Source organism: Lingula anatina, chromosome 4 (assembly GCF_051362555.1).
Source record: "Lingula anatina isolate TDL-2025a chromosome 4, LinAna3.0, whole genome shotgun sequence".
Taxonomy (NCBI): domain Eukaryota; kingdom Metazoa; phylum Brachiopoda; class Lingulata; order Lingulida; family Lingulidae; genus Lingula; species Lingula anatina.
Genome location: NC_141770.1, coordinates 10,629,256 through 10,646,676, shown reverse-complemented (window position 1 = coordinate 10,646,676; position 17,421 = coordinate 10,629,256). Strand labels below are relative to the sequence as shown.

General features: G+C 33.7%; 2 protein-coding genes and 1 long non-coding RNA gene across 4 annotated transcripts; 1 reads left to right on the top strand and 2 right to left on the bottom strand.

The window, feature by feature from the left end:
- Positions 1-141: 141 nt before the first annotated feature.
- Positions 142-9,522, bottom strand: LOC106173133 (origin recognition complex subunit 6-like). Its single transcript, XM_087011652.1, has 7 exons — positions 9,232-9,522; positions 8,582-8,720; positions 2,825-2,988; positions 2,266-2,367; positions 1,814-1,926; positions 1,430-1,498; positions 142-455 (listed from the first exon to the last, which is right to left on the bottom strand). Exons 1-7 carry the CDS (start codon positions 9,294-9,296, stop codon positions 328-330), a joined length of 780 nt encoding a protein of 259 aa, XP_086867778.1. The 5' UTR covers positions 9,297-9,522; the 3' UTR covers positions 142-327.
- On the top strand, positions 3,077-4,901 carry LOC147762270 (uncharacterized). The gene is made up of 3 exons (XR_015334010.1): positions 3,077-3,404; positions 3,844-3,899; positions 4,395-4,901. It is a non-coding gene; the product is annotated as an uncharacterized LOC147762270 (long non-coding RNA).
- Positions 9,523-9,856: 334 nt separating the features above from the next.
- Positions 9,857-17,418, bottom strand: LOC106162796 (TBC1 domain family member 20). Of its 2 annotated transcripts, none has more exons than XM_013540215.3 (9): positions 17,236-17,418; positions 16,780-16,962; positions 14,977-15,051; positions 14,564-14,658; positions 14,283-14,374; positions 13,713-13,814; positions 13,230-13,371; positions 12,696-12,880; positions 9,857-11,539 (listed from the first exon to the last, which is right to left on the bottom strand). In XM_013540215.3, the coding sequence occupies exons 1-9, from the start codon at positions 17,306-17,308 to the stop codon at positions 11,287-11,289; spliced, it is 1,200 nt and encodes a 399-aa protein (XP_013395669.2). In that variant the 5' UTR covers positions 17,309-17,418; the 3' UTR covers positions 9,857-11,286. The 2 variants fall into 2 exon arrangements, with proteins under 2 accessions (XP_013395669.2, XP_013395671.2); XM_013540217.3 differs by having other exon boundaries at positions 9,857-11,494.
- Between the last annotated feature and the right edge of the window lie 3 nt (positions 17,419-17,421).

Genomic DNA, 17,421 nt, shown 5'->3' with positions numbered 1-17,421 from the left:
GTATTTGTGTTGTCTCAATCACAACAAATTTGTACTCTATGACAACAGCACCTCAGAAATATGGTTGTGCTACTTTGATATAACTGCTATCACTAAAATGTTAATAAAGCATGTTTACAATCCACAAAAACTTTTCAGCAATTTCTGTAAAATTTCTTTATTCAAGTTTTTAATATCAAATAATTATAAAAAAGAAGAAAACTTATTAAGTTTTTGGGGAAATCTTTCATTAACTTATTTCCCAAGCACCATCATTTATAATAATGTCCCATTCTTATGTCTACTCTTCATTTAAATCTTGTTATAATTTCCATGGAAAAAATGGCTTTAGCTATTTCCAAGAGCTTTGTCTGCTTCCTCCAAAATCCTCCTCTTCCATTCTTCATAGTCACTGTCATCAGCTTCTTTAGCCTCTTCTACCTTTGTAACTTTAGCATCTGAGACAAAATCATCATCTGGAAGAAAGGCAAATCTATTAAAGCTCTGTTCTTTCTGGTGCTGGAGTAATCACAAAGGCTTATCATATTGATGCTCTTGTGGGGAGGTGGGGGTGGAGGGCAAGGATGTAAAAAAAGTTGCCTCGCTTACTAGATAAGTATAAATCAATAGATTATTTATTTATTTATATAACCACCTTAAAAAGATGAATGAAAAATTGAATAAAATAAATCAGTTTAAATGAGATGGAATAATATGAGATACATAAAAATTACGCAGAAGACAGTTAAATAGATTGTAAAAGTAGTCCCACAAGCATGTCTTACACCCCATTTCTATAGATTTTTAGATCGATCTGTCCTGATATCTGGGACTACTGAATTCAACTAGTCCTGATGGTTCCCGTGACCTTATGTAGGATTCAAGTATAGAAAAACTTCCTTGTCTCACTTGACTTGTCATTCTGTTTTTTTTTTTGGGGGGGGGAGAAAAGGAAGAAAGGGGCAGCTTTGAAAGACAGTGCTCTCCCCCCTCCCGTGGAGAATGGACTGCCCCACCACCACTATCAAATATCTCTTATCAAGTGGTCAACCTGATGAGTATAATTGCCAATAGTTCAATAAACTATGTAGGGGTATTGCAACTGAGCACCTGCTTTCTTCCCATAAGTATAGAATGTATCATGTTAACACTGCAGAAAACATCTGAAGTGGCATTCAAACAAGAACAAAATGTAGAACAGTATTCTAACAAACCTACATGGTCATACTACCAAATAAAAAATGATTTGAATGACTGATCCCCCCTCCCCTCCTTCCCATTTCTTGTTGTTGTTGGACGAACTTTTATTGAAATAATACTTTAGCAATTAAGCCTTTTGGCTGTGTTTTAAATTAAACTGTGATGACAAAATCCAATTTTTGCTTAGGGTACTTAATCGATATTTGCCATCTGTAATTACAGTAAATAAATTTAACACGTTTAACATTACCTTGAAAAGACAGACCTAGTTCTTCTATAAAAGACCGATTCCTCTTCCCCTTTGGTGCTTTTTGATCAGCTACAAAAATATATATTATGTTGGCTTAATATCATTGGCATTCATCTCAATAAATCATATCTGTGTGCAGTTATCTATTCACTTCCAGTACATATATCTGACAATGTGCATTTTTGGTCAATGAAAAAAATTAATGTTTTTAATGCTAAATAACACAGATGTATTGTTTTACTATGTACATGTATTATATATTTTTTTGTTTGTTTTTTTAATAGTGAAACAACTATACTTGGCACCAATATATCAATACATTGATGTAAATACTTTAACCACTTGAACTCTGAGAGCACATTAAGATACATTTAAAAAGTTTACCTTGTATCACATTAGCATATTTGGACATCTCCGTCTGAAGCTGGTCAAATTCTACTTTTTTTACTCCTGACACTTCCATAAGCTTGCTTCTGTCTAGTTTAGTTTTTAATTGCCTAGAATCAAAAACAAGCATGATACCAGTACATGCTACATTCAAAGGGAAGTGATAACATTAATATATTTTTTTGCATTTTAAAGTAATCAAATCAAAGTGGACGTAACATTATATGTATCATGCACGGGGTAAAATAGGATATATTATATTTCTATGAGTTGTTTACAATGTTTTTTGTTGTGAAATATAGATTTCATATGAAGAGTTGTTATCCCTTTAAGGCTTAACATGGGACACTGGTAACTTTCAGGGGGGTGGGGGCAAAAACATTTTCAGTCTTCAGAAGAGACCCTGAGTAGTGACCCTCCCACACAGAATGATTAAAACTTTTCCACACCTGCATGCTGCTGATAAAGCAGCGGCCTGGAAAACTGGTCTGGTAAAGTCCATGTCTTCTTTCTGGGCAGCAGTCAACTTCTCACTGAATTCTAAGGAATACCTGTGGTGTAATACACATTGCTATAATTCTGTGAATTATGGACTGCATGTAGTAATCTGTTGTGACTTAAAAAGAATTTCACACCAATGATACTACAAGTAGGTAACTGGGGTAGTGCTAGCAATTTTTTTCACTTAGCCAAATCACCACATTTTTGTCAATTTGTTATCAAAATTGTTAAAATTTGGCTAAAACATGTCAAATCAAGCCCTTTTTCTTTAGCCCATTTAAGTCAGTTTTAGCATTTGGCTAAATTGGCGAGTGTTAGCGTTACCCCAGGGTAATAATGATAATGAGAAGACGTAGCAAAAGAATTACAGCTATTATCTTTATTACGTGCACTGAAATAAAAAAAGAATGCGAACAGTTAATGTTTCTACTATTTTTATTAAATATTATTATTATTATTATGACAGTAACTATCTAGGCTCTCTTAAGCATGCACATATACACTTACCTTTGAAGCACCTGTCTAGCCAGGGCAGTAGCATTAGTACAACCAAACTGCACAGCCAGACTGTGTATTGAAATGTGTGGCTGCAGATCTAACATGTGTTCTAGAGTCTTGTATCCAGTGGTATAGGCTTTCTTGTTCACTCCTGCAAACTTGGCAGCAAGTTTCTTCACAAATTTAAAAGATAAATATTTAACTGTGAAAGTTTGATTTTAATAAAGTCACTTTAAACTTGGTTAAGAAAACCTGCAGGGTTTTCAATGAATGGTAGCATATTAAAGGGACAAAAAATAGGATTAAAAACGCCTTTTTAGTGCATGGATTGCTTCTTTTTTAACTTATCTGAGAACAATTGCTATGGGTAAAGCATAAAATGGCAGGTAAATGGCCTTAATCAATATCGAAAAAAAGAATCATATTCACCGTCCACTTTCGAACCCCGGGTGTCAGCCATCTTGACACAGTTTGAAATAACGCGGCTTCTCGACTCAGATACGAGATGTAAACAATGCAGACAGCATGTCGTTTCGAAGGTGAGCGTGGACGTGAAGGAGAAGAGGAATTGCTCACCGAATCTTTGCAGGTGAGCGAGTTATACTTACCAAAAGTACTTTAAAATGGGAAGATGGCAGTGGAAATCAAAATGTCTGGCAGAGGAAGTTAAAAAGCGTAGATAACTGCTAATAATTAACGTTTCCTCGGGTAACGCACTCGCAGCCAAATCACTCGCACTGGGTACGTACTATACTAGTTATATGAAGCGAGATAGTGCACTTTACCCCTGAGGTGTATAGTTCTGTAAAGCAGGAGGAATACCCTTTTCTGCTCAATGTGGTCATCTACCAGTACTTACAGACTAACCTCACACCATATTCTCGCAGGGGAATCCCATGAGATATACAATGTAACTCGAGTACTAGTGGGGTTAGAGGGTGTTCTTTGTACGGCACGTAACTACGTTAGCTTATTTGTAAATTTAATAATATTGTCAATGAATATGATTATAAGGAATGATTTTTTAGCCTTTCAGAGGAGGAATTGGGTGATACACCCCTTCAAGCACGAGTGAAGAGATCAGGTATGTTAATAATTTTAGCAGTATAACATGGGCGGATCCAGGATTATTTGAAAGGGGGGGGGGGGGGGGGGTCCGCGGATGCAAAGCCGACCCCCCCTAGTTGGCGTGGGGTCCTGGGCCTGTTTAAAACTTTGGTATTTTAGAGGGTGAACAGTGCCATTTGGTACGGTTTAGCACTTTACTGTAGTAAATTAGCTAGTCAATTAAAATTCTAATTCCAAGTGGGGAATATTAGTGTGATTTTTTTACATCAGTTCTTTGAAACCATGTGTGATTATGTTATTTCTTCTTGTGGCCTTTATGATTTAATGCAGCTGCAGATATTTAAATTTAATTTTTTTTTGCCATAATCAGACTTGCTTCTTTATAATAAGCTGGTTATCATGTAGTGATCATGCCCTCTAATTTGTTGATTTTTGTTAAAGAATTGTGCTGTTATGATAATATCAATACATTTTTTCTTTATAACCATTTTATGTAATTTTACTATTACAGTGCCTCAAGTTATATCTGGAAAACTCACACCAGGAAGCACTCCAATCTTACAATACTGCTTCACTTCAATGTCGGGGTGACAAGTTGTGCAAAAGACTGCTACAAAAAATGTGCACTAATGACCACATAATCCACCACCTTTTACCAAAACTGAGTGAACAGTTTTATATTATAATGCCCACGTATTTTAAGTGCCAAGACTGAGATCATAGAGAGCATCAAGGACTTTTATTTTCTGGGCATTGTCAACTCTTCAATAATTTAAGAATTTTGCCAAATACATCCAAAGATTCAATTCTCATGCAATTCTTGAAAACTTTTTTAGAATATATTTTAATGTCGAACATGTTTTTCTAAGAACTAGGCCTTTAGTAAATTAACAACATGTACTATCCAACTGTTATTATTATTATTAACATATTGTTATGTACAAAGCATAAGCTGCAGTATCAATGTAACATTAACTGGGTAGAGATTATGAATGAAATAAAAGTTTAAATATTGAAACATCTTTTATTTATATTTCAAATATTTGGCAAAAATACAAGAATAAAGTTTGCTACATAAGTTTGGAATTTGGCCAAATCAATTTTATTATTACCTGTCACATGTAATGAATAAGACATACACAGATTTTGTAAGCTAGAATGCATAATTATTTTCGTACTTATTAATGCTTGCTTCATAAAAAAGCCTTCCATTCAAGCATTCACAAACTTTCACATTGTGCAGTACACTATAGTATGGTAACATTTTTGAGAGAGACTTTAACAGCCGGGCTATCATGTTAAGAGTCTGATGTACATGCAGACCCATGAGGATTGCAGATCAACAAATTATCCCCCTCTCTGTCAGTGTATTGACTTATGTGAGCTGACACAAAAATCTCCATGCAAAGGGATGTGTCATGAGAAAGGACTAACCCCACTTACACAAACATAAATTGTTTCATCAGAAGATATTCACACATACTTTTCCAAGATGTGCAGGGAATAAATAGAAAGGTATAAATATTTCTTTAAAAAATACAGGCATGCTTCCCTGCATGAATTCTAAATAATGGCTTTGTGGAGAATTGAATACAGGCACAAGTGTTCACTCAAACCATTTTTGTAGGTCTTAAAAGAAATGACATACAGTCACTTGCCAAATACAGAATTTTATGCTGGAACAAAGTCACAAAACTGCAACTGGTGATCTTACAAAATCTGACAACACACTGGTTTAAAATCAAGTTGAAGTCACAATATGCCACCAGTACCATATTCCATAATACATTTGATGTCATCTAGATTTAAGAAGTAAATGCTGGACCAAAATGGTTTATTCTCAATATCAGGCATATGACTTAGTTTTGGGAGGAAAGACCACCTTGATTTCCAATCTGTCTGCATTATAGCATACATGTCAGTGCTAGATGGTTTGAAGTCAGCAGATTATGCTTTGTCACATTGGCAAGATGAGTTCATTGAATATATCCTGTAAGCAGCACTCGAAAGTCAGGAAAAGTCTCTCACTATCCAACTTGTCCCCGATTTGGACCCTCAAGAAAAGTTCCTCTTTTTTTGGTGGAGAGCCATGGAGTTCCTCTTCCATGTAAAAAACTCTTCTTCAGGACATCATACTGGCAGTTGTCTAAAAAAGCAAATCAAAATAACAATAATAATAATAATTTATTAAGATTGCAACTCAGTGGGTTGAAGTTGTACATAGTGTTAAGAAAATTATAATGAAAATAAAGTGAATATTTGCTTGAATAAAACTGAGTTAAAAGACTGCTAATTGAACTTTAAAATCATTATACTTAGGAAAAAAGACAACATAATTCTATTGGAAATTTAAAAGTGCATATGGAATAAAAGAGCATCGGAATCTGTTGGTCTTAAATTGTGGCACTTTGTTACTATTGTTTGATCTTAAAAGACGATTGGATTGCTCAATAAAGATGTGATTTAGTTTGTCAGAGAATTCAGTTATTTTGTAAAAGAAAGTTTTGAACAGATCTCTTCATTTATATAAAGTACACATATTTGCCAAGTTCAGGGTTTCATCATAGTGTAGGTCAGGGAAAATAATCTTCAAAGCACGAGTTTGGTCAGTCTCTAAGAGTTTGCATTGCTCTATAGTTAGTCCTGGATGCCACACAGGGCAGGCATATTCAAGAATTGAGTGCACAATACTTTGGTAAAGCTTAGCTCGTTTCAGTTGATGGAAGAAATAGAGTCTTGCATTATGTTTACATTATGTGTTGCCAATTTGGAAAAAAAATTGATAAAAGAGAAATCATGCACCTATAATGCCTAATATATGATGAGTGAATATCAGCTTATTAAAATTCTGCTTACTCTAAAGACATGTTTTAGTCCCATGTTGGATCATCAGGATCCTTTAATTCCCTCTTCTTCAGCATCTTCCTCTTATTCCATCTGCACTTCTTCCAGTTCAGGCATCCCATAGGAAAAAGTTACCTTGATACTGCAACCAAAAAAAGCAACAGTACATAAAAGAAAGATAATCAAGTTTGAGAAAAATCATGTAAAAACATAACTGAAATAAGTATAAAATTCACCTGAAATAAGTATAAATGCCAATTTTCTCAATATGATCACCTTAAATTATCTAGACTGTCATCTTCAACTGCACTAGTATTAACTACAACTTAATTTTGAAGTTTCTTGATCACTTCATATTGGTTTAATCTCCAAAATACTAGTTGGACTCTAAAGTTGAAATTGTATGATCTAAATTATTACTCTGGACTATTTATCCATTTACAGATGTACTAAACATAAACATGCAATATCCCCTTTCTGATTTATTTATTTATTTTTAATGTAAAAAGGAAACTTAATTGCCTTTAGAATATAAAATCAAAATACTATTCAAAGATATTTTCAATTATAGTTGACATGCCATTTAAAACTGAGTTAAACTTATATACAATAACAGCTTCTGCACATTCATTTTGGGATTAAGATGCCTAAAGAAATAGCATCTTGGTCATACGTCTTAATTACTGTGTTTTGTATGCCCAGATGTAAGAGGCACAAGAAATGTGCCCTCGGTAGGTCAACAATTCGCCCCGGCCATGGTAATGTACATGTAATGAAACCAGTATCTCCCACCATGTCCATTTCCAAACTTTCTTTGCTGTATAAACTTACCCAAACCCTGTCAGAGTCGACATATGAGCAACACTTGTAATTCCTGTTATCGATACCACTCATATCGATTAGTTACAATTTCATGGCATATTTTGACAGACGAGCCTGACAATCGTTAAGAAATACAACGAACACACGTAAATAAACATAAATCTCTGTGCTTAATAAATATTTTCACTGGTGTCTTATCTCAAAGATTATTGTAAATGGTACTCACAAATCCAGTAAATACTTCGCGGCCAGGCCATTCTTCGTATCCATGGCCACCCAAGCAGGTTTTCATCTGCCTTCTTCCTCGCCGGTGTTTATTGTTTGCCTGTCGTACATTTGCTGATACACTGTTTTACGCATGTTTTTTGTAAAGCTGTTTCTTTTTTCTTTTTGTTATCTGTCTTCGCTTCTTCGAAGGACTCCCAGCATAACTGAGCCTCCTGTTTCACGTTGTCCTTTCCCGGCAGCTTGAACTGGTTTTAACTAGGTCGCAATACGAGAATCTCGCGAGATCCGGAAGTCTAGAGAGCTCAATTATGAAAATGGAGGTGGTTGTTGGTAAACCTCCGCTTAAGCGGAGGTTTTCTTTTTATTGTATTTTCCAAAAATGTTACAGAGCGATGGCGAGTGCCGGGAATGATAGATTAAAGGTTGGTAAATCGCGGAAAAGTAGTGTTAACCTCGGGATAAATCAGGATAAATCAATTTTGGCGCGAAAATCCTCTTTTGTGTCCTTTTAATTGATTAAAATAGATTTAAAATGTTTCTGACAAATATGAAAGATGCCAAAGCTGAAAATAAGCCATGCTACAAAATGTTTAAACAAATGTAAAAAAATTTAATCTCAATGTGAATTCATTATGTCTCAATCTACTAGTAAGTGAGTTAATTTTAGCAAAATGCTAATCATATCCGAATTCAAATGAAATATAACACATTTTTGTCTGATTCATCTTTGTCTTTGTTCAGAATTTTAATTTGGCTATAAAAATTAACTAACAGTAAGCTTATACAGTAATCGTGATTCCTTACTTTATCATTGGTGGCTCCCATTGTTCTTGCTGCAAGATCTATACAGATGACGGATATACAGGAGCCAGTTAGTGCCAGGGCAGATAAGGTGCTTGATCCACCACGGATATCCAACAGGCGAACATATTCTTCAGCTTTCCTGGAAATGCAAAATCAGTTTTGTGTTATATTTCGATTCTATTTTGACTTTCCCCATTTCAATCGCTTTTTAATATTACTAAAATATGCACTCAAATATATAAGTAATGTATAATAAACATTAAGTTTTTAAGTAAACATTAATTCAAAAGTGATATAAAGCAGTTATATTATTATTATTATTATAAATTTTGTGTGTATGAAGGGGGGGGGGGGGGCGGGAACACAAAGAAGAATGCAAGGCGGTTGGATAATCAGCATGAACAAAACCAAATACTATATACCTGCACTTCTTGATACTGTAAACAGGAACTTGACTGTGCTTCTAATCACAGTAAGAACAGTTACCTATATGAGTTTATATTCACTGAATTAGTTAATCAAGTGCGTGGACGAAATTTAGTCTTAGAATACTGATGATAAATGCTACCTGTGCCAGCGGTGGTTTTTATTTGACATAATTGTGGTCATCACATTCATAGTGTAACGTGCGGCGTGCCCCAGAAACTTACCTTACTATATTCGGGGACCGTATTCCTAGTTTCACTGCCAACGACGACACGATTTTTGTTTCCATTTTCTTTCAATCTAGCTGTCCTCTGTGATAATATTGCAGCTTGCCGCGAAATAAAATACTTAGCCCAATGTGGGATATGAATTCGTGAGATTTGCATTGCTTCACACTGCTTTTGTTTTAAGTATAAAGCTTGTGATGATGCACTATATTCACTAAAATTATTGTTTAATTTTCAGTTTTACCACATCTTAAGTTTGAGGAAAGGTTTAAACGTCTTCTCCTCTAGGTAAAAGTATATTACGAGTTTATCTGGCTAGGATTGATGACAGCCATTTAAACAAGACAGGCCCAAGTGGAAGTTTATGACAGACACCTCAAACAGTGTATGAATGCGAGGTGTCGCTGCCTTAAAGCACATTACGGACCTGATGAATCAGCTATTAATTGTACTCTGCAAATTTCTTTAACAATTGAGAATTTGTCTATTGTAGATAATGACAATCCAATTATTAAAATGATTTCACACCCTGTAGGTTTAGTTTGAATGTTTCAAGAATTAAATCAAAATTAATTAAAGGCACATTTGAACAGTTATATACCAGTTATTACCCAAAGACAGATTTAGATAATAATTATTTATTACCAATTTCAATAACTTATTCGGTAAAGATATACATGTATGGAAGTGGAATATCTTTTTATCATAGGATCATATGGCATCTTTCCTGAAACCGTTACAAAACTTAAAACGTTGTTCAAGAATAAGGAACACTTGCCAAGTTTTTAAAATTGTAACAAAGGTAACCAACAAAATTAATATAAGGAACGTGTAATCGGTAATGAGCTCTGTTAGTTTCAAACTGACTGATTTCTACATTTTGAACTACAACTTAATGCATGTCAAAATAGTTTAAGACCTAAAATGTCCGTTTAAATAACACTACTAGTATGAAAATGTTTTATATGGTCCAAAGGTAAGATGAAAAGAGAATGCTATTCTCAAGTTAGATATGACACATATCAATGAGACTTGCGCTTACAACACTTTAACATTTTCATGAAGGTCCATGAAGATTGTGGATGGTAACTCTGATCATTTAGTCTCCAAGTCAAAATTACATGTAGCTCATTCTTAAAACTAGTAAATCTGAACTTTTTTTGTGATGAAAATTATGTGACCACTTTTACATATGTATCTGATCAACACCTACTGACATAAAGGGACTAATAACCCATGATTGAGTGGCTCAGAGCCTAGGACCCATTAAAAAAAGGAAAAAATAACATGCATTCACTCACAAAACAACTAGAAAACATTAATTTAGAACTGAATATGCAGATGATTGCCAGAATCATAAGGCAGTTAAAATAATTCACAGGTAAAATACTACACATATCACGCACTGTTGTCAACTTTTGCTTAGCTGTTAATTAAATCAATACAAATTTTACACAAAGTAGACTTCAATCAATTACTATCTATTGAAATGTATTGTAAGTTACATCTAAAATCACAAGAATTTCAAAGACACAAGTCACAAAACACATAAAGGTAAACAATTGAAGTTCTCATCCAGTATGTTTTCCATAATTATACAACATCTAATTGAGTATTCATAGTAATATTTTGTATGGAAGGATAACAGGTCTAAGTTGTTCTTCTTAACTGATTAGACTATCTTTCTTATTTTCATTCTTTAAATGCAATGCATGAGTAGTTCTAAACCAGAGCCTCGAATTCCCCAACGTTTTAATTTCTCATCTCTACCACCACATAAAATCTAAGCCAGTTATATGAAAAGCCAGCAAAAAGGACATGTAAATATCATCTCTTTTTGAAACTTTAATCCAATTGAAACAACAGGAAAGCAGTCTTGGAAAGATATAATTCCATTTTTTATTTCTTTCATGTAACTTGTTTTCGTGATTGAAATAATGCACAATGCCCTTTGCAAAAGATTAAATTCCATCCTGTTTGTATGACATCCTTATAAGTGGCCTTATACAAAATAAATAAAATTAACTAATAAATCAATTTAGTTAACTTGCATCAGTGCCCGTACCACCAATGATTTAAGTCAGTAGCTGCGTACATGACCGCATAGGCTGCAACTCCAACGGCAGCCGTTAGGGCCCAAACTGTTACTTTCACCAATCGACTGCCATGCTCCTGTCGATTCATCACCACCAGGCGGCGTTCCTGTTGCTCTTTTAACTTCTGTCTCCGCCTTGCTCTCAGCACTGAATCTGGCTCTTGGCTACGAGATGAAAGTTTTAATTTCTTGTAATTAGTTATTGATTGACTGGAAAAAAAGGGAAAAGGGGAAAATCATGCATTAAGCCACAACCACATGCAGAAGCAAATTCTACAGTAACCAACTAATTATGAAATATAACAGTATTAAGACCAGCTATCAGACCTCTCCTATCATCCCCCCCTCCCCTTAATTTTTAAGTTAGCCATTTTTAATGTTATAGCATAAAGGGGGTCTAGCATTGGAATGCAGCTACTTGCTGTACAGTGTATATAAGCAGAGGCAATATTGTAATCCACTGAGGGATTTTTCAAATCCCAGCTGTATGTGATACAGTAGAATCTAATCTAGCAACATATAAACCACTGGGGAGCACAGGAAAAAGGTGGTAGACAGTGAGTTAGTTAATCAGGTGATATAACTCAAATTTCCAGCACCTCACTTGTTAAAACAATTATTTCGAAATTCAAACTTTTCATTTATTACAAATATAATAAATAAGAATTTCAATAGTTTTTGATATAAAATAAATAAAAAATTTTGACTTGAATGCTATTCACTTTTTGGGGCTCACATATTAAGGAATTACACAAATTTGAGAAATGCAGTTAATAATATAAGCTGTTGAAAATTGGTTGAATATTTCGTGGTTGCAATAAAGCCACAATATGTTGCAATGCAGCAAAAAGGAATTTACTATTACTGTACAATGCATTAATAGCACAATCAAAGTATGATGAAGTCGATTTGTTAAGTAGTTCAAACAAATTATAACAAAAAAGTTCTAAATAAAAAACCATTTGTTTTTTACAATACAGAATATTAGCAAAATATTTTTTTCTTGTAAAAAACAATCAGGCATCAAACAAACATGCACTTTAGTTAGTGACAAAATACACAATATTCACAGCTAAATCTTAAGACACACATGCAAACTGTGATTACATATTAACATACGTAAAACAACATCAATTTTTTTTTCAAAATATGTGAACAATAGAAGATAATACATGAAACTGATTTTAAATAACTGACTTATGCAAATCTCAGTATTATCGAAATTTCCTAATCAAAATTATATACATTAAGCTGGAGAAGACAGCTTGGAATAACAATAAATTAAAAAATTCTTGTCTTTATTATTAAATGCGACATTTAAATGTTAGGTGAAAAACAATATCAAATACGAAGCATATGTCCACACCTTTTCTTAAGCTGCAAGTTAGCCTCCTGTTCCAGTTTTTCAGGGGGATACTGAAGGTAAAGGTCGCCAGCCTTACTAATAAGCTGTTCATAGGGAAGTCCATCAGGTATTTTTGATAATAAACTGTGTATCATGGCCATGTCGCATTCACATTGTAGCACCTCCTCTTGACGATATAGTACAATCTGGAAGAAAAAAATATCAAGCGTTTGTCACAGCGGAAATAATTTACATTTTATTTCTCTGAAGCAATATCATGAATTATTAGGAAAAGGATTTATCACAAACAGAAGAGCTGCTACATTAATAAAATATGTGCTGTGTGTCAAAGTGTAGTCGAATGCATTACTTCAACCAGAGACTAAAGCAGTTTTTTTTTGTCCCTCTGCTTTTAAGTAATACCATACTCCACTTTCAGTTTTTTTTAGTGTCTTTACTGTTTTGGACATAATAAATATGTGAATGAAATGTATCATTGTAATCAAAAAGTATTTTTTTCCATTATTTAAAATCTAGTTTATCTCTACGACTTACAGCAGCTGCCACATATATAGGCATCATGGGATGGCACGCTAAGAAAAAGTCATATAACCGGACAACATGGCGGAAATCACTGAGCACATGACCAAACCATGTGATCAACCAGCTTAAACAAAATATTGTGCCCGTTTCTGCCCTGAAATAATGAAAAATACAACTTGACTTTGTGTTCAATTTTGTGCTGTAAGCACTCAACATACAATTTGTCAAAATAATTAATAAAAATTATTTCGGAATTTTAGAAATTTCATCAATATACAACAGTATTTTATAAATTACTACAAAAAGTTATTAACTTAAAAGCATATTACACTTATGAATCAGTCTGAAGAGTAAGCTCTGTTCTCAAAAGTAGACTATTCAAAAACCTATCTGGCATCTTGCTAAGTGGAGCAGTCAATTGCTACAAATACTGCCCAATTAAGAAAAACAATTCTACATAAAATATTCTCAATTTAGGCAGAGTCATATACTTACAACTCCATGAATTCTCTGAGTTCAGGGTTGGCCTTTCCAAGGATTGGATACAAATAACTTAATATTTTAGTAGTTTTCTCCATTGTTTTTTCCATGAAATCTCTGAAGTGAAAAAAATCAAAATTATAACAATAAATTAATCTAAGTCATAAAAGGGACAATAGAAGGCTTAAAAAAGAGGAAAAACCACCTTTGAAAATTCACGTCTGATCATTTCATTCAAAATCCAGCAATTGTCTAAACCCATTAATTCAAAAGTAAGGAGTTAATCCACCAAAAAGAGGCAGAACAGCCCCACCCTTGTCCTAAATGAAACCCTTACAAGTTGACTGTGACTTCACCTCATGAGTGCCTCATAAGTATTTGCCACCGATATCATTACTCTCCCACAGAACTACTTTATTTGTAAACAGAATTCTTACAGTTATGGTTGGTGTCTTGTGAACTAAAAAGTATAATACTAAGTTAAGCTATCAAAAGCTGAATGTAAATGCACCTTATTAGTACCTTAAAAGTATTCACCACCCATACCTTTCATTCTAAAAAATGACTTATTTTTTAAATTCTTACCTGAGGTGGTTTGTGGACAACTGATCAACCAAAGCAAATGCAATGTCTTCACTGACAATAAGGAGGAATGTGACACAGATGTCATGGTAACCCTGAAAAAATATACCAAAAATATAGAAACACACATATTTTAACCACTAGAGCAGGGCAAATAAGTGACCTCAGAGAATCTACACAGATCATTTTATTTCCTTCACAATGATTATTGATTTTCTACTACATGTAAATTAACTTTTCAAAAGTAGACTTGATAGATAAATAAACAAAGAAAAAAATCAAACCTGGTAGTAATGTAGTTCTGGGTTTTTGACTAGAACTCTCATAATTACATCAATCAATTGGTCCTGCAGCACCAGTCTTTGCTCGTCTCTCATGCCTAGAATACATTAATTTATGACATTCATGAAAAAAAAAAGAGGATATATGAACACTACTATGTTTCTATGACATTTTGAATACAAATGGGTGCGGAATGATCTTATCTTATTGCTCTCCGATCTAAGCATGATGGGTATGGAAAAATAGGCCTACTAAAATTAACTTAATTTTATTCAATTTGAAATGAATAAAACTTTGGAGCTCTAGAAAAGTTGAATGTACTTTGTGAGAGGTTAAATTAAATACCAATGCAGCACATAATGCTTATTGTTTTGGGTGGGACTGATGAGAATCAGAGCTTCACTAGCACAATTACCTGGAGGGAATCTTTTCAAGGAACGGGCAACATCAAGAACCACTTGATTATAGTCTCTGTGCTCCTTGAGATTTTCTGAAATGAAATTAAGATGTTGGTACAATAGCCCTTTACTCCTTGTGGATATTTCTCCTGTCAATGTTTGTCTAAAATTATCTTTCATTCTTTACTCTGTCAAGGACAGTATCAAATTATCTGACATATTTTTTTGAAAAATTAATGACAAGCCAAGTGTCTCCAGTTCATTCCGTACTCATATTACCCAATCAAAATTTTTTGTTAAGTAGATCTTTATGTTATGAAGATGTCTTAAGTTGTTATGACTAGTGTAGAGAGCCTGTAAAATGTAATATGTATGCCTTTTAGTGCTCAATAAAGATTATTATTATTATTATTATTTATAGCACGCTGTTATAATACAATTTTTCAAGTAGCAGATTTAAATCAATACTAAAAACCATAGATTTAAAACTTAAAGAAGTGGGTATCTCCCAGTTTCATAATATACTAATATACATAATATACAACTGATGACAGTTAATTTGAAAGACTATCAGCTTTTGATATGATCTAAACCACTTGAGTTGACCATAATCTCAAGCATCATATCTATTGTCACCGCAGTTAGTAAATAAGTCACGGAAGACCGTCACAGACAAAGAAAGAAGATTGTAAACCAGTGTTGCTTTTTTGGTGAATCCCACAGCAACAAAGAAAATTGCCCAACTCCATTCAACACAACTTTCCTAAACTTCTCTGTCTGTATTCAGCATGCAGCTCAGCTGAGTCTCAAAGACTTTTATTGTCTTTGTCGTCACAATATCACATGACCCAAATCTGTTGCTTCATTTTTGCAAATTGAGGTGAGGTTTACTAAAACACTTTTCTTCTACTAACAGATTGTTTTTTATACATTTTTAAAGGTGGTGATTGATTGCTGAATCTTCAAAATTCGAGAAATTGATTTTTTCGTGACTAGAATCCTTTAACTTTTCAATTCCTACACATAATCTTAAACCTATCTACCCATTAGAGCTTTTGTCCAACATAAATTTCTTCTTCAAAAATCTCTTTTAAAGCTCGCACTGGTAAAATTATAATTTATTGTTTTCAAAATAGTTTAAGAATTGAAAAGTTCAAACAATAACAATGACTCTACACAATGTATCTTCAACTTTTACTTCTATCAGAATATATTCTGTATTCATATACCCAGTATCTACTTGTTTTTTGTTCTCTCATTATTCAAGCAACCTTGTAGTTAATGGAAACCTTTTTTGTATTGGTTTTCTACTACATGTTTATACTGACGTTGAAACAATTTCATAGGGGATTCTCCAACTTCAAAAAGTTAACCCTTTTACCTCCTTTGTAGACCAACTTGACACAAAAGTTGACCAACTTTTGATTCAAAGTGGACCTTTTCCGGACAAAAAGGCATTTTTTTCTAACACTAGCTTCCCTTTCTCCACCCACCCTCTGCCTACGCCTGACTTAGAAATAGAATGTTGATTTATAAGCTATTTGTTTACATACATATATGCAGCCACATCTTGCAGAAACAGCTTTTCCTTCCTTTTTTCTTTTCTTTCCTTCTTTTCTTTTTATTTATTTATTTATTTATTATTATTATTTTTTTTTTTTTTGCTGTTTACCTTTATTTCAACTTATATTTTTCAGACTCCTGCACAATAGTTAATGCATCAAAAATAATTTTAATAATAAATAATAACAATTATAATAACAAAAAATGAAAAAAGTGCAAAAGGAATTCTTGCTACTGATTATTCAGACAGCCCTTACCTGGTTTCTTTGATATGCCATATATGTTGACATTTAGCAGCTTAGGCCAACACTGTCTTCGTAGCTCGTCATTTATCAGTCCTCCACGACTGATGGCTAGCTGACGCAGGCGATCTACATCTACAGGGTCTGACTTTAAGGTCTTTTTGATTGCTGCTACCTTCTGTTTCTTTGTGAGATCATCTAAAATGAAAATGATCTCCGATTACTAATAGCGAGTGTCTGTGTGTTTTAGAGAGAGGGTAAGAGAGCAGTATGCTGTCTCTGCTGTTTCAAAAATAGAACTGGCATACAGGTGGTTTACAAAAGTAGTCATTTTCCGCTAGAATATCATTTTGTTTACAAAAGAAAAAAAATGAGGACTGGCAATCATTGGCATAAATTATTTAGCCGGCTGTCAATCGTAGATAGAAGGACAATATGGGTGATTGTTGTGTCAAGAAATATACATCTTACCTTTACTTCGATAGTTTTCATGATTCGACTTTGTGTCTGGTGTTTTCTTTTCTGAATTATGATTGGAATTCATTAAATCCTGCCTAAATTTTGACGCATTTCACACCCGTCACCCGAGTCGTCGCTGTTTTGAGGTTACTTCCGCTCGCTTACAACATTAAAAAATTTTAAAATTATATACATGTA

Coding starts and splice junctions, on each gene's coding strand:
- LOC106162796 (XM_013540215.3), bottom strand. CDS start 17,308: ATGAATTCCAATCATAATTCAGAAAAGAAAACACCAGACACAAAGTCG. Junction 15,052..16,779: donor TGGCATATCAAAGAAACCAG/GTAAGGGCTGTC, acceptor ATTTCATTTCAG/AAAATCTCAAGGAGCACAGA. Junction 13,815..14,282: donor TTGTCCACAAACCACCTCAG/GTAAGAATTTAA, acceptor TTTTCACTTCAG/AGATTTCATGGAAAAAACAA.
- LOC106173133 (XM_087011652.1), bottom strand. CDS start 9,296: ATGGAAACAAAAATCGTGTCGTCGTTGGCAGTGAAACTAGGAATACGG. Junction 2,989..8,581: donor TGGGAGCCACCAATGATAAA/GTAAGGAATCAC, acceptor AAATTTGTGAAG/AAACTTGCTGCCAAGTTTGC. Junction 456..1,429: donor ACTAGGTCTGTCTTTTCAAG/GTAATGTTAAAC, acceptor CCTTTCTTCCAG/ATGATGATTTTGTCTCAGAT.